Source organism: Aulostomus chinensis, chromosome 3 (genome assembly GCF_037954235.1).
Source record: "Aulostomus chinensis isolate RoL2024-O1b breed Wild chromosome 3, RoL_Achi_v1.0, whole genome shotgun sequence".
NCBI classification, from domain to species: domain Eukaryota; kingdom Metazoa; phylum Chordata; class Actinopteri; order Syngnathiformes; family Aulostomidae; genus Aulostomus; species Aulostomus chinensis.
In genome coordinates this window covers 23360223-23382387 of record NC_141322.1, presented here as the reverse complement: position 1 = coordinate 23382387, position 22165 = coordinate 23360223, and the positions used below count along the sequence as shown (strand labels likewise).

Here is a 22165-nt window from a genome sequence, read left to right as displayed (position 1 = left end):
AAGTTAAAATAAATAAAATATATATGTATATAATCCATTTTATTTATTTTAACTTAATTTTATACAAACACACACATTGAAACCACAGACTAGGCGTTTTTTAGGACATTGAACCCCCCCCCCCCCCCCAAAAAAAATCCCACTCAAAAGCCTCATTGACTCTAAGACTGGGCATTAAATAATGATAATTTATTTCCGGGTTTTATGATTCATTGCCAGTGGCACCCTACAGTGACGGTAGCAGGTTTTAAGGAGCAGAGTTGGCGCTGATCTCCTCCCCCATCGTTGGTCCCTGGGCTCGGCGGTGCTGATGAGGGAGGATTTCAGCCGTTACTTTACTTGGCTCCGCCCACAGTGGGGGAGCAGCGATGACAGTGATGTAAGGCATGCTTGTAACGAGCCTGCCGCCTCTCCAGACACTGCTACCCGGACCAGTTTGGACTATACTCCCCGAGCACAACTCTCCATCTCTCCTCCACCGTTCAGCTGCACTGAGTTTGGCTTGAGGGGCGTTTGAAACACTTTTACTCTATTTCCTTTTTTTTTTTTTTTGCCACTGTTTTATATTTCTTCAATGAATTTGACTGTAGTCTACCCTAAAACTCGTAGTTGCATGCTCTTCCAAATGCTGCCATTCTCGCTCTGCATGTGGGTATAGCCGGCGGTCGCAGCCTGCGTCCACTTGGTCTATACGGGGAAAGATTGCCCAGGGATTTGTCTTCTTTTAACCTTTTTAAAAAAAAATATATTCATCTTCCTCTTTTGGAAGCGCGTCCACAGTTTGGGGTACAATGGCTGACACTAACGCTGAGTGCAATATCAAGGTGTTGTGTCGTTTTCGTCCACTGAACCAGTCCGAAATTATTCGTGGAGATAAGTTCATCCCAGTATTCCAAGGAGAAGATACTGTCATCCTCGGGGTGAGTTAAATGAATCATCTCGATTGATATTCCATGCAGTCAGACTAGACATGCACTTTTCGTGTCTTGTAACGTTCCACGTACAATACTGGCTGGGTGGTTTCAACAGGATCAAGTAAAGTATACAATTGATTCATGTTTTAATTGGCACGTTGTATGTGAAATATGTGTGACACTGATATTAGAAGTCAATGAAGCACCTCATTTCATGAATTTATGAGCAAAAATAGACTTGGAGCAGCCACTCATATCATGATTAAATTATTTGCATTCTCTCTCTCTCTCTCTCTCTCTCTCTCTCTCTCTCTCTCTCTCTCTCTCTCTCTTTGATTTCCTAAAATGAATAAACTCCATACACATGACCTTAAATACCAGTACAGAGATTAAAAATGACTTAAGTGACCGGCTTCTGGGAAATCATCTGGACCCCACCTTTGTGATCCCCACCGTGTCTGATTACATGCCTCCTCTGTGTGTATTGATCTGCTGGATTTTGGCATGTGTCCTGTCTTGGAAGATTATGCAGGATTGATTAATCTTGTTGCTGATGTAGCTTGGAGTCAGCCATTAATGCACCATCGAATGATCAGGTGCTGCGAATCTAATGAGACTCATAATTATGTGTGGGTTGTTGCTGTCCAATGAATGGATTGTACAAACAGGATGGTGGCTGATCATTTCAATTATTGCCTTGGAAAATGAAGTAAGCCATAAACATGTCCATGAATGTGATAGATACATACCTGAGGCTGAGGTTGTGATCCCACTGACAATATCATTTTAGCAAAATCCCTGGTCTGCAGAGGGAAGGCTGGAGTGCTCCAAATGCAAATGTTGTCATTATTTAGATGTACAGCTGGACCAAGGCTACTCTCAACACACGCTCACGCTTTAATGTAGTCAAACACATTCATGCGTGCAGAAGTGGACATGCATATATATGATAAAACATCATTTATATACTGTATAGGCATTTGTTTCAGTCTCATCACACAGCTTCTGCCCTACACACACACACACACAAACGCACTGAAGGGAGAGGAGAAACGCACACACGCATTTAGACTGAGGGCTGACTTCAGGTGATGATGAAGAGAGCAGAGAGTCCCTGAGGGCTCACACAAATACACACAGATACACACATTGGTTGCAAAGCATTGTTGGTGTATGCACGCATGGCTGTCTGGGTTGGTGCTGCAATAGGAAGCTTGACCCTACTGTAGCACCATCTATTCCCACTTGAATCTTTGCAGCTGAATGTGAATGTTAGAGCTGTGCAATGAAAAAGATACAACATTATATTGCAAGTTTTTTTTTTCTCCCCCCCGTGATACTGCATCGCTATTCCAGCCCCTATCATATTGTATACATCGCCAATGTCATTCTAATAAACTGGAATGGGATTTTTTTGACCTGCATGATACGATATCTGATGCTGAAACTAGACAGCTGGATTGGCTGATAGCTGATATTTACTGATATTGATTATCTGACGAGGAGTAAGCTAATGTGATAGTCACAACGGGCCACATTTTTTGTGATTTTTAAAATTAGATTTGGCTGTTTTTTTGTTTTTGTTTTTTTTACCACATTTGTCTGAATCTGAAACTTACTCTTACTCTTCAGTGACGGTAGTATTGTTTATTGTAGTAGTTTTTTTTTGGGGGGGGGGTAATTCATGCCAAACAAAATGTACAATTATGACAGGTATAAATTTGACTCAGTTTGTCAGCTTACTAGCCAATATAATGTACTTATTATTAGACTACCCCTGTAGCACATAGTTGTAATTATGTTGAGTATTGCAATATGTACTGTGTCATATTGGATCACAATATATCATGATGAGTATTGTATTGTATATTCCTTGCCACTACCCAGCCCTGTGTGTGTGTGTGTGTGTGTGTGTGTGTGTATTAAAATGAGCCTCATCATGTTCATTTTAGTGGATTATGAAGTTATTGCGCAATATTTCCTGTTTAAGTTTATCCAAATGATTTGTTTTGTCGCCAGTGCTGCTGCTGCTGTAATGGTTTCTGCTGCGGGCCGCGGTGGGAGGAAGTGTATGTCATATTAGCCTATAGATGGTGACAGCTGGCAACAGTGTGTGCGGAAACAAAATGAAATCATATTACCCAACTAGACTCGAAATGTCATCTGTTACTATGAAAAGACAACACGTACTCTGTACTGCCTAGATATATCTGAGCCGTCAGATTGATAATGTCTGGAAGCATGCAGTTTTCTAGTTATACATTCAGTCGTTTCATGTACTAACTGCCTCTCAATTTCCCTCCATGCTGACAAATATAATCACAAAAGCACACATGCAGGTTTCATCTTTGTAATTACTTTGGAGGAGTGTTGGATGAGAGAGTTTTTAGCATCGCAAAAAGTGTTTGTTTTCCCTCTGTAGCTTTGGAAAAGTCCCAGAGGAAGTTGTAACAAAAAAGTGTGTTTCCTGAGATTTCGAGATGCTGCAGCTGCCAGATTGGATGAGGATTAAAGATATCAGACTGAGAGGCATGCAGGCATGCCGCGGAGACTTTGCAGTGACAAGTAAGCTCTTCCTTTCTGGTGGATGATAAAAACAATTAAAATCTGCGCAGCGTTGATGGCCCAACTGCCTGTTTGAAGAAGGTCTCCTTCGAGAAGTCCCTAACTGACAGACAGAGGTAATGATTTGAGTTGTTGGCAGATGGTTCCGCTTCACCTGTGTGGCAGGCAGGAGGAGAGACAGTGAGATTAAAGATGGGTAAAGATAGCGCCTCTGTGTGCTCTGAACGGGTGAAGGAACAATTCTTGAGGCCTTAAAGCATCAAGATGTTATGAATAACAGAGTAAAAAAAAAACACATGAGTCAACTCAGATATGAATTTTGAATTCAGACTCATACTTGGACTTGGCAAAACTACATCTAAAGGAAAATGACAGACGGTGTTACTTCAATCTGGGCCCTGGGCCCCAAGTTTTCAGATCAAAATGATTGAGAGGGACTAAAATGATTTGACTTACTTCAGTAATGAGAAGGTGCAGCAAGCATGAAAAAGCATCAAGAAGCATACTGGGCAATTGTCCGTGCCATCTTTTAAGTGCTTGTGTTTTTTTCTGCTCAGATTTGTCCTGTAAAACCAGACATTTCCAGAGCTACCAGAGATTTCTGCTGCCAGATTGTGGCTTGGACAGTGACAAGAACAGCTGTGAACAAACAGCCCTAATATTTGGTCAGCGCCATGCCTTACTGGTCAGGAAATGATGCGCCATTCTGCTTTGATTGTAGTAAAAACAAAATGGAGACATTGCAGATTACTTTGTAACAAAGTAAGGGCTTTTTTTCAAACCTGACACATTTGATGTCACGCACATGGTTAGTTGTCAGTTTTGAACTAATTCATATTTTGTGCTGCAAAGGAGACTGCTCTGGGCCATTCATTAATGCCCATCTTGGTGGTAGGACTGTCTAAAAAGGTACTTGACTGCTGCAGACCACTAAAGTGCAGCCCTTAAAGACTTTGGATTGCTTCTGCAATGCAGCGTTTGTTGAAACTCTCTAATTGTTTCCTCCCACTTCCAGGAAGAAAAGCTCTGAGAATGTCCTCACTCTCCAAGAGAGAAGCATTCAGAGTCTCTGCTCAGATTCTTACTATCACTGTTGAACAACATCCCAAGGATCCTTGCAGAGATAGATGTGTGTCTAACATGTAATCTGAGCTTGTCAGGGGCTAAAACACTTGCAGTGGATGGACAAGGATGCGGACACACTGTCCTATAATAGCCTATCATGTTGCAGTTGCCAATGGTGTTCTCATTCCCTATCAGTCATTTTGGCTCGGACACAAAGGAAAATAGGGCCCAGGTTGAAAATGCCAAAAATGTACCTTTAAAGTCCCTCTCTGCTTCTTTTTTTGTTTGCATACTGTTATTTAGATGTTTTAGTGTTACTGTACAGAATATGGAACGTGCAAAAGGTGATCTTTTTTTCATCTTCTGAAGGAATAAAATCTCTCTCCCTCCTGGAGTTGAAGGTTTTTATCTGTGGGAAAATGAGTTTCTCACCTTTTACCTACTGCATATATCAGTGAACACGTGTTTATCTAAACCCTATAATGCCCCTTTAAAAAGCAGATCGATCCCTCTCCCACCGTGAGAAGACAAGGACTTCCCTGTCTTTGCGTTTTCTGGTGAAACACATGGGATGTGAGAGCAGACAGAAGTGAAAGGTGTGTATGTTGGGTTTCTAAACACTCTTTGGTACAGTACCGTAGCTGCACAGAGGACAGCGACGGTGTTTCTGGTGGATGTTTTGCTCCAGTCTGATTTGCAAACTCATTGTTGAGTGAACAATGTTAGAGCGCATTACTGCTTGAATGCAGATTGGTCGACATTGTGACTGAGATGACAATAAGTCAGAGAACATTTCTGTATATTGTTGTATGTGTTGTCTATTATTGTATTGTTGGATGTAGGTCCGAGCGCTGGAATAGGGCCACGAATTACAGCAGGATTGGTCTTCCCATCAGTGGCGACCGGAGCCATGAAACATGATGTCTGCTGCAGGGTCATGACCCGGGAGAGAATACAGATTAAACCAGCTCCCATTGCAGATAACTGCCAGATGTTGGCAAGTTGCGTATTCACAAATTCTGTAATATTACCATGCCATTTAAAGGATTTTGTAAAGGTCACATTATGTTGTTTTTGGTAGACATGCATATTTTCATATACAAGCTTTGTAGGGATCCTTAAATCTTAGCATCAATACTTTTGAGCCACTGTAAATTAGATGCCTGCATAAACATTAAAAAGAACAACAAGAATCCAAGAATATAACTTACAAAAAGTGATTCTTCTATCAATCTATTAGAATGGTCAGATGATTTATCATCAGTGCAGATAAGACCAGCAGGACAAAAATGGCAGAATCATGACAAAAGTGCACAGCAGAAATGCAGCAAGTACTTTTTATTGAGCAGCTCCAAGTTAGTCAGTGTTTTTCTGAATTCTTTGAAGCTCTGTCCTGCATCGCAACACCATTTCTCCCACGAGTAATTTTAATGGCAGTCACCATATGTTAGTCTCACCTGTGTGGCCCCAGACTGAATAAGTTTGTCATGTCTTCTTTCTTATCACATGCGTGGCCACCCGTGGAGCCCTACAGGGTGCTGTGGGTGTATGACAGTAGTCCCATACTCAGCCTGTACTGCTCCGAGGCACGGCCTTTGTTTTTCGCTCCACACTGGAGTGACACAGCTGTCTCTAGTATTTCACTGTCTGGAATAACGCAGCGTCACAGGGGCCAGATTGTTTCTCCTAATCTTCTGGCAGGCGAAAATGAGTGCCGCCATGAATCAAGCTTCCGATTCACAACTATGAATAAATAAATAATGATAGTTGCCACAGAGGCTGCAAGAAATGGAATTTTTTTTCTCTTTCTGGCTTTCAGGTGATGATATAGATATCACATGCTAGTGCCATATGAGCTGTTTACAGGCTATGCTTGTTAGAATGGATTCATACATAACACGAGTAGCACTACATGACGGAAAACGAGTAAAGACTTAACTAAGAGTCCAGACCTGTTAGTTCACTAGTGCGGATGTTTTGCAGGCACTTTCTCCAAAGTGACATAATTTTATGGTTCATTTGGTGAATGTTGTTGCGATTATTTTTAGCCGCACGCTTGGGTTGAGTGTAACTTAAGAGGCCGAGGAAAGATGGCATCATTTGTTAACACAGATTATTAGATCCCTGTTCATTTTTTAATGGTGGTTTTCAGGGAGTAATGGGAAACACTTAACAACAATATGCTTTTACTCTGTAGTAACTTTTAAACTACAGGTCATTGTGTCTCAGAAATAGCGAGTCTCTTTTTATCATGGCCACAGGCTATTACTTTGTGAGATTAGTGGTACATTTTCATGAGCCTGCGTCCCACAGGAGAGCAAAAAAAAAAAAAAAATTTAGGTTTGGACCAAAGGATAAAATCTGTATGAAACCTTGTGTTTGTTATACAATATATGCATGAAGCTTCTGGGGGCAAGGCTTCCTGAAGATAAATTGAAATGAAATAACAGAATTCAAGTGAGATCAAGCAGGTCTGCATGAATATGATGCTTTTTAACTTCTTCAGTTTAGATGCAGCGGATGTACTTTCAGCATATCATAGCTCAATACAGAAATCCTTCAAATAGTTCTAATGACCAGCTGAAACAATGACTTCTCCGCTTTGGAATGAGGAAACACTTGGTGACTGTCTGCAGTTAATACACTGCTTGGAACAGTGATAATTGTCTCGTGTATAAGCTGACATGACAACAACTTATAAAGTTCCTTCAAATGAAACACTCGTAGAACTCTCATATTATTTATTTGTTGTTTGTTTGTGTGTGCGTGTGCATGTGTACGTACGTACTTGCTGAGAGGATTGGTTTGTTGACTATTGTTTCAACAACCTCTGCACTGACCTCCATGTACCGTTCTTATAGAGCTGTTGTTGTTTTTCTTATTTTTGTTGACCGTGACAGATAGCGAGGATTACCAAATCGCTTACGCTGAAGTGGGTCCCTCCACCCGTGTGTTAACAAATCCAATTGAGATGTGCACATTCAAGAACTATTGATTCTCTATTTTCTGCACACCATTTATAATTCTATGGATTAGCTCTCGCTGTCTGCTTTTCCCTTCTGTGCTTACACGTTTACCATTTAAACTCCTGAGAGTTCCAGGCGTCTATATTCACACAGCTGCTTAATACACCTTGTTTACATTTTAGGAAGAATATAGGATTAGCGCAGTCATGTCAGAAGGTTGTCAGAGACAGAGAGAGTATGTCTCCTACCTTGTGTTATTTATAGACTATTTGAGCTGTTTCCTCACAAGGATGTTTTGCTGCCATTAGTTTAAACGTCTGCAAACCAAACCGAATCCGAAATGGAGGTCCAAGGGACTCCCCTCATCGCCTCCACGAACACTTTAATGCTCTAATTCTATCACTGCAGTGCACACACCCTATCCAATTAGGCAGTGTAATGGGATTTCTGTGCAGGGTCAAGATGTGCACTCGTTTCTCTCGTAGGATGCCAACCATCAGAGCATCTAACACTTTGGATCAGAACTAATCTTCTTGCATCCTCCATGTCTGTCTCTTTTTCGACAGGCTTCATTGTATTTTTCAGGGTAATGACTCCGCTGCTCATTTCTTCATGACTCAGCAGCGCTTTTGGAAAGATGTTCAGCTCAGCCTCATTTGTCTTCTCATGAAATTCGGCGCAGGCTTCTAGTCAGGTTTTAATGGCATCAAGGAGGAAGCTCTCACCAGTCAGGAGTCTGAAGAGACTTCGGTGACATTTCCTTCACAGCAGCCTGTCCAGGGATGAGAGGTTTTACCAAATGACAAACAGACTAGAAGAGATCCATTTTGCCCTGTTTGGGGAGAGAAATCAATATTCTAATCACCAGCACTTTATGGCCAACCTGTCCTGTTTTAAACTGTGGATGACCTTATCTCTCTACCCACACCACATACCAATTAGGATTGCCTGCCCCCGCCTCTCCTATTTCTTTTGATATCACAATGAAACCGACACCACTTTAGTCAGCAGCTACAACTGCCAGTTCTTTCAGGTCATCTTTATTTGTACTTAGCATGCACGTGTGCCAGGGTTAGATAAGCGTGTGCCAGTGTGTCAACATTGCCTGTCTCGCTCCCTTTATGACAGAAGTGGGCATGACTAGCAGGCTTTTAGCTCGAGGGAGCGTTAATGGAGCATCCGCTGCTCATTAGCCATGGCCTTGCCCAGGATACTGCCTGGTCCTCATGTCTGCCCTTGGCGTCTCGGGGGCAGTACATCGCCAGCACATGTGTCCCACACGTGTGTTCACATGTGAAGACCCCGAGCAATTGGAGTTATATTAGACTGGTAATAGGACAGCAAGGAAATCCTAAGGAGAGGAGAAGGAGCATCCCTGTGGTCTGTACGCCCGGGACTTTTGCTCCCTCAATTAATCACAGTTAAGGTTCTCATACTGACTGTGAATCTTTTTTAAACAAACTCTCTCATGGGAGCTGTGCTTTTAAGCAAATTCGCTTCCTCTTTTTTTTTTCTTTTTGAGAATGTAATCTGATTTCCCTGATTTTAAGTAACTAGATTTTATTCCAACTAAATGACAGAGTAGAGACTTGGCAATCCTAGCGAGCATAAATTTCATGCTTATTTTAATTCTTGCATGGCCCAGTATTGGTCCCAGCACAGACTTTAAGAAGAACTTCTCCGGGCTGCAGCACCGTGACGCTCTTTTTTTTTTAGGACTCCCAGTAGACGTGTCGATAATTGCAAGACTGATTTTTGCTATCTTATAACTTCACTTCTTCTATTCCTCTCTTAATTAATTCCATTTTATGCAAACTCATAATACCGTGCTTTTTTTTTTTTTCCTGGAGGCCTTTTATTATCCAAATTACCTCACTGCATGGCTCCATCCTTAAGTTGCAGATGAATTACAAAGAGAACCCCCATAACCATAGTGTTGATTTTCACAGCAATTTTAAATTACTGCTCCGTACTCGTTCTTGGATTACACCACCCAGCTATTATTCTGAGCTTTACTGGATTTAATCATAGCCACCAGCCAGTTTAATAGAAATGTGAGCTAAGGTTGCTACGTCTTCATCCATTCTAGCTTTTTATGCTCTGATTTATTATTCATTCCCTGCCACATGTGGTCATTAGCAGGGCTCATACTAATGCCCTGATGCAGCTCATCGGCATCGTTGATAGATTGCTGCACATGTCTTCTTCTGGCACTTCTGCTTTTGAGGATCAGTCAGTATTGAGGCACCGGAGTCAAATATAATTGGTTCTGCAGACCAGGACTACGCAATCCTCTATTTCAATTTGGCACAGAGCTGACAGTTGTTTTGCTTTATAAGTTACGTCTCGTTTAAAGTCAGTCAATACAGTTGGCTCACAGGTTTAATTGAATTACTGGTAGATGAGGATTGATGGCACTGTTAAGAGCTTTTTTTGTTTTTTGTTTTTTTTTTGTTAATGGGATTTCACTCCTAAAAAAAGAGAGGAGTATACTAATGCAAGTAGTCTTCATTTAGTTCCATAACACATCCCTTTCTCACAAAATCTTCAAGGCTGTATCTATTAATTGATGCACTCTCTATTCTCACATCATTATTAAGTGTTGATTGGAGTACTTCACCCGTTCGGAGTATTATCAGCACTCAGCTTTGTTGAGGTAAGCTTGCTGCTGCCTGAAAAACAAGAATTCCCCAGCGTTAAAGGTGTTTGGCTTCTTTTCCCCTCCCGTTTTCCCTGCTGTGTCAGAGCAACACAGAGAGACTAAGCTGCTGTCAGGCGTAATCTTATATCCTTTGTGAGTTCATTTTGAATGAATTTAGTGATATGCAGGTTGAACTAAAAGCATGTGGCTGATGGTTGAAATGCATAATGACTGCAAGTCCACAAGACATTATCTACTTCCTCTGACATGGAATATTCCCTCTGAGACGGCTAATAGGTGGCCCCCAGCGCCGTCCGTCTGAAGATTGGTCGGTCAGTTGAGATCGAAGCTTTTTAACTCCAGGTTAAGGTCAATGATCCTCACTTGATTGCTCCTGAGGGTTCATTTCTATTTGCAGGATTTCTATAAATCTATAATGTTCATAACTGAGGGGCATGTATAGGCTTGAGGTCTCATCACATGGGACATTTACAGGCGAGAAATGGAATAGTTAATGTCAGTTATCATGATGAGTCATTTTGTAGTCCCTGACGTCTTTTAATCTTTTCCTCTTTCTTTCCGTTTGATTCTGAATGTACTGAGTGATATAGACATGTTTTTCATCTAACACCTTTTTTATCTCAGCAAAACTGTCAAGATTCAGCTGAAAGAACCTCACAGTCCATTTAAAGAATATTTTTGACCATTCAGTGTTATCGCTTGATCTGCATCTCTCCTGAGCAATTAAATCATATGTGACACTTTAAAAGCAAGACTATGTAACCTTTCAAATAATAAATATCTTATTTTCCCTCTCATAAATTTTAATCCTCAAGCCACAAATCATATTTTTAATCCCTTCAAAACTGCTGTGCTGTTGGTCTGGTTTTTCCAATAGCAAATAACTGTTGCCTTCTGGTGCTATGGTAACATTATACTTTAGTATGTTATGTTATGATTGCAAAAGTTAAAATTAAATAAGCTACTGTATATTTTTCAGCATTTTCAGATTTGAATTGATTTGAAAAAAGAAGCAAAATTGAAGAATTATATAAAGTGTTTACTTAAAGGGTCTGTTATGTGTGTGTGGTGATTTACATTCCCATGATCAGGTGTCTCATCACCCCCAATTCTGTGATTTGTTTATTTTATTGTTGCTCTTTATTTACTGGTTTGCACCACCAATCCATTCTGCGCTCCACTCCTCTGTCTTTCTCCTTTCCCTAACTCATCCTGATGAATTATGCAGCATATTTCACTTTGATCAGGGACTAATTGCTCCACTTTCATGTGTAGATCTTCCACAAACATCTTGATGGAAGGAAATAAGTGAAATTTGTAGATGAGTGTTAACATTGTCACGTTGGGTGGTAAACTGTAGCTCCCTAAGCTAGCGATTAAGGTACAAAAAAACAGCTGCGATGAGCACAAGATATCTGCATGAGACTCAAAATAATCACGATTGCTTTTCAGTCTTAATCTTCACCACCGTATGAGCCGCTTTGGCCCTGGAGGCTCTGCTCCAGTGAACTCTGCGTAGCCCTGTCACCAAAGTGAATTCGGAAATACAGTAATGTTTGGTAATGTAGTGTGACTGCGGCTTTTGCACTTGTGGGGGGGTTTCTATTGTGAAGAGAGCTGTTAATGATGCTGTTTTCTGGGGCTTATAGAGCCTGATTAGCTTGACGGATGGAGCAGACATGGTGCAGCCTGAACTCCTCTACCCTCACTCTCGCTGTGCTTTTGTTCGAGGAGGGAGAGCCAAGTTGATGAGTTTGTAGGGAAGACTGATACAAAGACTGACAGAAACGGTGATGCGCATGCACGCTCATGCACACACACACACACACACACTCGACAGGCACAGAGTCTGTCGTCTTCCTCGGCCCTCAGTCAAACACACTCACCAGGGCCACATCCCTGCTAAGGAGTCATGGAGCAAAAAGTGAGTAGGAGTCACGCCTGCCACACTGTCAGCCCACAAATGTGTAGGAGGAAGAGGATCACATGCTTAATCTTCTTATCTCATCCAGCTCTGCCTTTATAATATTTAGCCATATGTCTCCTGCAAAGTGGGAGGAGTACTGAGGTGTGAAACTTGATTAAGAGGATGAATAAGACAAGAATTTTGTCTGCTTGAATGGGAGCCTGATATGCATACCTGTGAGTCTCTCTAGCTGGTAGAGAGAATCCACTATTCACCAAACACTATAGGCATTGTTCTCTCAGTGTTAGACTCATTACTGAACTATAGAGAAATTCAGCTGTAGAGCACTAAGGCTTTGTCACACGATAGCATTTCCTCTGGAGGCAGCTCCCTGCCACTATAAAGGCAGTGAGAGTGAACTGAAACAGTACAGTTTTGGGTCTGAGCTGATCAGTCAATACTCCAGAGCTTTAAAGATTTGTAAGGCTGTGAGAGCTGCAGAGTCAGGTGATCACTGTCTGTTCATTTCTATCAATGACACCTCATACATGGGGAGATATTGTTATTATCTGGGATTCACACATACTGTATACATATTGTTCCTAATAAAATTCTGGCTAGTAATGGGAATTTTACATATTTTTCCAATATTGAAATTCCAGTCTATTAATAGAGGGAATACGAGGCAGTATTGCATCTTAAAGCTGGTTGCCACCCACCTTGTTGTCACACAGCGATGCTTCTAAAGACAGTTGTACATTTGAACAACAAATATAACAGGGATCACATCAGAAAATTATACATTTAGAATCCAGGAATGCACATTGTAGACACTCCGTCCACACGAGTGACAAAAAAAGCCACATTTTCATGCTGATGACTGCACACAGTCCTGGTGACATTGTCTTTTCCTGGCTGTGTCAACTGATTTTCCAGCCTTCCGTCTTCTATCATTTTTTCCATATCGATTTGTATTTCACCATCCCCATTCTGTTTTGTTTTGGTTTATGTTGATTTTATGTATTGCTTTTCCCAGCTCTTTTTTTTTTTTTTTGTACCTCAACCAATGAGGTTTTGTTTTTACTTAGTTTGACTTTTAGCAGGATTATGCAAAATCCATCTGACAGATTTTAATGAAACATGATGGCGGGCTGCATCGTGAGTTAAGGATGAGCCCATTTCATTTTGAGGCAGGTCTGGACATTTTGATTAATTTCTCAGTAAATATCCCCTCAGTGGAGGTCTGCATCATCCAACTGCCCCTTTTGTCTTGTTCTGTTGGGTCTCTCATCTTTTCTTTTCCATCCCCCATTTTTCTCTCATTTTTTGTTGATTACTGCAGTTTGGAATTTTCCCTCTCTCTCTCTCTCTCTCTCTCTCTCTCTCTCTCTCACTGCCTGCAGCCCACCACCTCTTTATCTTCTGGCAGACAGCAGCGGATTGCAGGCTGGACAGGGCATGTGGGTGTTTGACATGGCCCACAAAGCTCATATGCAAGCAGAACTCTGTATACTATTCACCAGTGAACACAGAAATCTCTGTAACCACCTTCAGCATATATATCATTGAAAGATGGGTGAAGAAATACTGACAGACAAACACGTGTCTATACTGTACCTATATGAAGAGAGATGCTGATGCTGATGGAGAGCTTACCCAAAGTCTAGAATTTATTATTCACTCACAACATAGGAGAAGATTAACTCTTCAACAATTGAACCATCAAAACAAATGATTTCAAAAGGGCTGATTATCATCCAGTGTATATAACTGACTCACATTATTCAGTTCAATGAAGATCACATCATTCCCTCCTCTCTCTTATTTAGCATGTGTAGTTTTACAAACAGAACAATAGATTAATAATATACACAGAAATGAAGCAGTTTTCTTATATTCTGTCTCCTCCTTCTGTTGCAAACATCAAATTGCTTTATGTGGAGATAGACCTTGAAAATAGGAGGTCGTTTTGCTTCCGTTCCCGCAGTAATAGAGCCTGATGTCAGCTGCAGCTCATGGAATTGGAAAATAGATTCTTTATTTTCCTTACAGCGGTCAGGCTTTCTCTATATATGCTGTACGGTAGGGTTTAGAGTAGGCAGAGTGGCTAGAGAAGAACTTCCAGATTCTGGTGACTATACATTCATCTCGAAAATCCCAAACTTCTGGTTTTATCGAGCATTTTGACCCTTGAACACAGGTGACTGTGTCAACTTGACACACCACATGCCCGTATGAGTAGTCACCCGCAAGACCTGAACCATCTGTTCATCACAGTCCATCACAAGTTCAGCCAGTCAGATCAATGAACTGACATAGAAGCCAAAGCCAGTCAGCACAAGAGCAAAAACGTCTGAAAAAGCCTTCAGCAGTGTTATTTGTTGTTCCTCTAAAGACCTAAAGAACAAATACTCTCCAGTTCTGATTGTAGTTGCATCTAACTCTTTGGAAACCACGCCTGTGTTGGTTCGAAGGGCCCTGATTGGTCAAATCCCTTCTGGTGCGAACAAAGTTGGGGAGGATGGATTCTAGTGCGATCTTGCAAATCCAGCTACAGCTGCGTTTGTGCATTTGTGCATAGCTGCTGTGTCTAGCAACGTAAAAACAAATCTAAAATAACCAAATTTTATATGAAACATGGTAAATCCAACCAAACTGCTGTTACAGCATGTTTACTGGCTGGCTCATCTCAGTTCTTCCTTCAGTTAGGCTTCTTTTCTACATGCTGTTGCTTGTTGAACAGGTGGGTTGATAAATTACTCTCATTGGCTTTTTACAGTACTTGTGCAGCTTTTATTGGACTCACAGGAGCGTCGTATTATCATTGACTCGAGTCAAACTTTATAGCCTTCACCGCGTCCACCTCAGCCTCTCTGCTGGCTACTGAGCATGAAGGTGCAGCAGGAGCACCCCGACACAACAGGGACCATAAATAACACTGAGGTATTGTTTCAGATTAGGTGCTATGAAGAATTTATAGGCAAGGCAGGAAATTTCAGATTTATTTTTGTTTTAAATGCATCCACATTTTAGTTAATTTTATCTGTTTGATAAGTTTGACTGCTGAAGAAAGGTGCACTTTAACAGAAAAGTAACATTCTAGAATATGATTTAAGCCACAAAAGCAGCCGTTCTCAGCAGCTTGGAGCAGAACTTATTATTGTTATCGAGCCACTTAGAAATGTGTGTGCCGTGGGATTTGATGTCTCGCTTGTTGTTGACTGTGTGGTTTAAAAGGTTGAAAAGCAGCCGGGGCTCGTGTGTATTACTTGGTGGAGGTGCGCAGGATTACTGCCATGTTTTATCTCAGACTGCTGATGCAAACATAATCATGGTTTAGAGCATCCTCTTAAATTGTATGGCTATTATGTAATGGGCAGAATTACATGTTCTAAATGAATTGCAGTTTTCTTTATAGTAGATGACGTAACAGTGAAAAACATGAACATTGCCAACGGTGAGCATGTTTACATCATGCTAAACTGTGGTCAGAAAATTGGCGGTTGTCTTGTGCTTTTTTTTTTTTTTTTTTTACGTTAAAACAGTAGTCGTTCTGGATTACATCAAATTTAGTTCAAGTAAATCTCCCTGTTTTCATTCTTTTAAAAGTCAGTTGCGTAATCATTGGAAATTGCTGATTTATGAGTAGCTCAAGACCCATACTTAGTCTTATTTCTGGTGATGCTAAACTGGTTGCACACTACAGGACTATTTTACCGTAATATTATAATATGTAGGTGGTTCATGGATCCAGTGGTACAGTAGGTAAAATGGGAAGTAATCAATCAGGTAAAAGATAGATATTTCCAGTTGCTGGTACTGATTTAGTCCCTACATCACTTGACAAGAAAGTTATTGAAAAAGAAAAAACATTGATCTTTACATTATGGAACAACAAAGAATTTTGAGCTATAATTTTCATGAGACGGCATCAAACTGCAATGGAAAGACGTGTTTCCTCAATTTGTAGTCTGGTTGTGAAATGTTGAACTGATTCGGAGTCCTTAGGTCACTGGAAGCTATTAAACAAAGAAAAGAAATAGAATTTTGAGATAAAAAGATATGTGCTCTGCATGTAGAATCATCTGTAAGACACGATGGACCTGTGTTTTGCAATGTTCCTCAGCTGCTGGTGGAAACTGGAGCGACCCAAACAATTTGCATTCAGGCTGAGGCTCAAAGCCGGGCCCATAGAGACGCCTAGAATGTGGAAGGTAGCTTTGACGTAAGCAGATAAAGACTCACCATCACCTTTGGGACGAAGCCAGCTGGGACAAAGATAAGACCTTCTGTCATGTTGTAATCAGCCATAGAAAATAATCTTTTATGGACTTAAAACGACTCAGTTGAACAGACGGCATTGAAACATTTTGAGGTTTACACCGCACAAATAGATGCTGCACATAAAATCAGGCCTGTCAGCAGTGACGCATGGTTGATTAACAAAACTATACAGTTGCTATCTTCGTAATCATGATCACAGCTTGCAGTCGCATGGCAGAGCCTGACTGGCAGATTGCTTTATTAAATACGTGGTTGAAGTGTGGCTTCTTAGTTGGTTTGCCAACTCATTAATTGTTTGAGTGGCTATTCAAGTCTTTTGGTTAAATGAGCAGATCTCTGGGTGGCTATGTGACAGCTTCAGCACCACATATGTTGAGAGGCAGTCTAACTCTCAAACAAAACCATTTCAGCTGGAAAAAACAACCTGTTTTTCTTTGTTTTCCTTTCCCTCATGTGTTTCTCTTTCACTGCCATCTCTTGCAAAGACAAACCCCTGTCTAGAGCCTCCACACTTTCCCCTCTCCATGCCATCACTTCACTCCTCAGGACCTTGAACGCTGTCTCTAATAGCTTGACCTCTGTTGTGATGTCTTTCTTTGTATCTCCTGGGGTCACAAAGCTCTTTGTCCAAGGCTCCATGCTACATGGCACTTATTGGAAACACCCATTGTTTTGCAATAGCACAGAATACACACCAATAAAACAGTACACACACCCAGGCACTGGGGGGGACAGGACGCGTACCACTCATTGGAGACAGATGGGGCTCTTAAGGTGATGTATGCAGTGTTGCTTTTCAGGCCTAATACACACAGATGGAGCCAGTGACCATAAAGCATGGTACTGTGTGTAAAGAGAATATTGATGTGGCCGTCTTTTACAGCGGTTCTATGACTAACATGATGTTTTAGTGCTGAAGATGATGTGTGAATCCTCCCCTGCTTCTCTCTCTCTCTCTCTCTCTCTCTCTCTCTCTCTCTCTCTCTCTCTCTCACACACACACATATGTACAGTAATGCTGTGCTTTATAAACCCTCCAGGGAGTTTACCTGGAATCATAGGAGATGATGAGTTGTTGACAATAATCTAAAGCGCCTCGCTAAAGTGCTTGTGTGTTTTCACAGGGGAAGACCTACGTGTTTGACCAGGTGTTCCCTACTAACACCACGCAGGAACAGGTTTACAACACCTGTGCCAAGCAGATTGTCAGAGGTGAGTTTGCCTCTCTGTCTCTGTCTCTGTCTCTGTCTGTCTGTCTCTCTCTCTCTCTCATTTAGAAAGAATACATCAGGTTCTTATTTTCACAGGTTCCCATTTACAGACTACCTGCATGAATTAACAGCTTCTTACAGCTAGTGAGAGAAACTATTTCCATGACATGTTCCTGTCACAGGTATGACGCCTGCAGGTATGAGCATTAAAATGCAAAGGCTGTTGATCAAACACAAGCAATGCCCTTGAGAGTTGAATCGTCTTTCCATCTCCCTCCCCTCCGTCTGCTTCTCTCTACATCTCCCTGCCTCTTTTTTTTTTTAGCCTTTAGGGTTTAGGTTTTGTGCCTCTTCCAAAGCAAGTGTGGAAATGAATTGAACGTCTAGATGGAGCATGAACAAGATTGATTTGTCAGGAGAGATTACTTATATAGTGTGAGACACATGTAAGAAAAGTAGGAAAGAAGAAATGAGAAGGCTAAATGTTCCATAGTGCAGGGTTGGAAAATTTCAGGGCTTGGGATTTACCAAAATGAAATAATGACATTAGAAGTAGCATTTGAAAATCCTTATCAGGAAAAAAATGGTAAGTGAGAGCGAGAGTATGTCTAGGGTGCTGGCTGCAGTCAGGAGACACATTTCTGCTTTTCTCTCCCCTTTTTTTCTCTCATTTTCCTCATTCTGTTTCCCTCTGCATCTCTTCCCATCTGTGTGGACTCTGATGATCTGGGAACCCATCAGCTATCAACAGCCTCTGGGTGCATCAGCCAAGATTTCAGGACTTCCAGTGTATCTAGGCCAAGACGTTCTCTTCCATTTTCTATTGTTTACATTTCGATTACCAGCTGGAAACAATAGAACAGAGCTGGGGTTGAGAGATGAAGTCTACAAAATCTAATATTTTTATTGTCATTGTACAAGTACAGTTTCAACTGCATCTCATGCTGGTTCCAGTAGATTATTGACCAGTGTGCTAGTCAAAAACCAAGGTCAGAGAAATTCTAAGTGTTTCGAGGTCAATGTTCCATGTCAGCTCTACAGTGACAATGAAAAATAACAATAGTGTATAGTAGAAGAGAAAGCAGCACATCCACAGCTTCAGAGTGAATCAAGTGAATGAATGGGAATAAAGAGCTCGGATGTACAGCCCATATAGTCCGTGGTCCTTGTGATGTGGGGATGTCTGGAGGACTAGTCAGTGCAACTATGGCTCTGGGGATGAAGCTGTTCCTCAGCATGGAGGTAGGGGTGAAGAGGGCCTTGTTACATCTAAATATGCAATGGTGTGGATTTGAGGCATCAGTGCAGATGCTGACAACTCTCTTTAGGCAGTGTGAATTGTAGACTTCCTATTGGTCTGGGATGCTCCCAGTGATTTCTGTGCACTGGAGACGAGATGCTGGAGGGTTTTTCTGTAGCTACCATGCAGCTGGGAAACTTCACGGAGATGCAGTTTGTGATGAAGCTCTCTGTAGTGCGATAGAAGGTCAGTAATCGTTGTTTTCGTCAGATACCCCAAGAAAAGCAGCCTCTGTTGTGCCTTTTCTGACGAGTGCAGTGGTGCTGGACCACGTGAGCTCCTCTGAGGCGTGAATGCCATCATTTGAGGACCCTATTACATCCTTAGGCTTTGCAGTGTGAAGATGCAGGTTGTTCTCTGAGCACTCACTCACCAGATCTGAAAGCTTGGCTCAGTAGGCAGTTTCATCAATCATGGAGATCAGCCCTATCACCGTCATCTGAGAACTTCATTACGGCGTTAGTGATGAATGCAGGGACACAGTCATGGGCAAAGAGCATTGCAGTGTACTAGTACTCTGGGATATGATTGGAGGACAAATAGGAGCCCGGTCTCACTGCCTGAGACTGCTCTGAGGGGAAGTTCAGGACCCAGCAGTGGAGAGCTGAGACCTGACTGCTGGCGTTTGGATGTCAGCTTGCTGGAGATAACAGCACTGACAGCAGAGCTAAACTCAATCAATAACATCCAGACATATGAGCCAGTTTCCTCCAACTGAGTCAGACAAATCACGTATGAAGGCAGATATATTTAAGCTATAACTGTAGGCTGAATTTTAGCCAATACATCTACTTCTTTTTGCTCTGTGCGCAGACTGTTTCCCTCCATGGAACCAAATGTGATCGATCAAACCACAGAACGGAAACCACAACGCACAACTTCAGTCCAAGGTCTTGCTCTGTGTCTACAGATTCTACATTCCACTGTCTTAAATCTGCTTTTACACTGCAAAATGCATCTTGTTTCAATAAATAGTCACAAACAGACTATTTTTGTTTGCTTGTAAGAAGATAAAAAATCTGCCAGTGGTTGTAAGATGCACGAAAGCAAGTCCTTATACCTCAGTGAGACGTGTTAGGAGGTGTGATATTAAGCCTGATGAGATACTTTGACCATCAATTCAACTTGGTTACAATGTTTTTCATTTAGGAGGAAGACAAAGACGCGTTGAGGAGTGTAGAAAGTGGTTGCTGTGTGGGTTCAGATGAGAGGAGCTCTGATTTGCTGGGCTAACTAATGGCAGCTGGTCCTCCAGGCTTATATGTTTGTCTTGATCCTTGTTTGGCTCCCACCACAGTGGGTTTATTAGTTTGTGTCAGCGATATGACATTCACTACTGAGCTGCTTTATAACCTCTACCGGTGTGGAGGTGTTGTCTTCAAGGCGGCATCTCCCAGATGAATGGAGAGAATAATGTATCTATACTCGCTTGGTCCTTCGCTGAGTGCCTCTGGGTGACTTTAACTCTGTTCTTTATTGTGTGAAGGCACTGGGGTCGTTTAACATTGAGCCAAGTTTAAATACGATGAACTCCACAGTGCACAAGCTTTATGAGGCACAGTCAGATGTGACTTTGGAGCAGAGGTCAAATATATTTCAGAGTGCGTGTCTCCTGCTTGCCTCCTTTCTGGGTTATTGTTTACAAACCTGTCTGGATGAAAATGCCTCTGCATAGATGACAACCGCCGTTGTCCGATGGGTCACATTTTTAGGTCATCCATCCTGCTCTTGTGAACGGGATGTCGCAGTAACATCTGGAGGGAATTCCTTCAAATGCAATACAAACGTTCACTTGGATGAACTGGTCCGGTTCTGGTGATCAAAGGTGAAGGTCAAAGAAACCCCACAAAATGCAACTGTTTGGTTCACATCTCAAGAAGTCACACATTCATGACAAACTTTATCACGAATGACTGTTAGGGTGAAATGATGAAGCGATGGCATTTTATGCAAGAAGGTCATCACATCACCTGAACCATTTCTATGAATGATGATTCACAAAAAGTGCAATTTTTCCTGCAAGTCCAGCAACTTCAGCAATCTGTGCACCTGCAGAAACACATTCTTTTATGATAGTTTTTTACAGCGTTGGGGTTAAGGTCTGTTTAAGCACAAAAACAATAAGTAAGGGTTCTACAAAATTTCTTTGGGGGGTAAAACACAAATCAGCAAAATAAAAATGCCTGTAAATGTCCTGATGTCTCGCTCCTGGCTCACAATTACGTGGGTTATGGTTGAATGATAGTGTGGTACAACTGGCTTTGTTGGTATAACTACAAAGAGTGAGTAAGAAATAAGCCAGGTCAACTTCAATGTGAAATGATAATGTTTTGCAAAAAGCCTCAAGGTATTAATGATGATTTCTATTTTTCAAAAAGAAACAATTCAACTTTAAAATCAGTTTATTTTATGCATCCAGGTCTGCACTACATGCTCTGTTTTATAATTTGGGTGTACTTCAGCTGGATCTGTTGACTCTTTTACTGCCAGTCTGACCACTTATGATGTCAGTCCAGCATTTGATTTTTATTTCTATATTGTTTTCCTCTTTTTCTTCCTCAAACTCATTTGGATTTTCTCTCATTTTAGATGTACTGGGTGGATACAATGGGACTATCTTTGCCTATGGGCAGACATCCTCTGGAAAGACACACACCATGGAGGTACAGTAGTGCTAAATAATTCAAAAGGTATACCTCTCGCTGTGGCAGTCACTAGCACACAAGACACACCGATTTCTTTTATTTTTTTATTTAATAAATATCTCCTCCCCCTCTCTCCCTGACAGTACATCTCCCTCCATCACTGTCAACACTCTCTATCTCCCTTTCTCAGCCTGCTGTGGGAACTAACCTCCTTTACAACTCTCTCTGGGAAACAACCCTGTTCCTTTTCGAGTCAAAAGCCTCTCTGCTCTCCTTTAGTTTACTATTCTCTCTACTTAATTCATCCCATAGTCTGCATTTATCCTCCTCTCCAATCCCATTTTCTTATTTCTTTCTTCCTGCAGGGAAACCTTCACGACCCCAAGGGAATGGGCATCATCCCTCGCATTGCCGAGGACATTTTCGAACATATATTTGCCATGGATGAGAACCTCGAATTCCATATAAAGGTTTATACGGGTTCCTATTTGTCCGTTCATGCATACATTTATGACAGGCTGTCTGTGTGCTCGCTCCCTAAAAGATACACTAGAAAGTACAGGCTCTTGTTTGCACTATAATACATCGAGGGAGAATTCGCCTCAGACCTTTGCTATAATCCTCACATGGATGATTGTGGTCCATCA

The 22165-nt window shown here is 41.5% G+C and overlaps 1 protein-coding gene across 4 annotated transcripts in view; it reads left to right on the top strand.

Annotated features, from left to right (window-relative positions):
* Window positions 1-400: 400 nt before the first annotated feature.
* kif5ab (kinesin family member 5A, b) overlaps window positions 401-22165 on the top strand; it is a 62631-nt gene continuing 40866 nt past the window's right edge. For 3 of the 4 annotated variants that reach the window (XM_086199808.1, XM_086199807.1, XM_086199806.1), the window contains exons 1-4: window positions 401-920; window positions 17487-17574; window positions 21463-21536; window positions 21884-21988. In XM_086199808.1, the coding sequence (XP_086055934.1) occupies window positions 792-920; window positions 17487-17574; window positions 21463-21536; window positions 21884-21988 (396 nt within the window). In that variant the 5' untranslated portion in view covers window positions 401-791. The remainder of the gene's footprint in view (window positions 921-17486; window positions 17575-21462; window positions 21537-21883; window positions 21989-22165) is intronic. The other variant, XM_086199805.1, reaches the window with a different exon arrangement.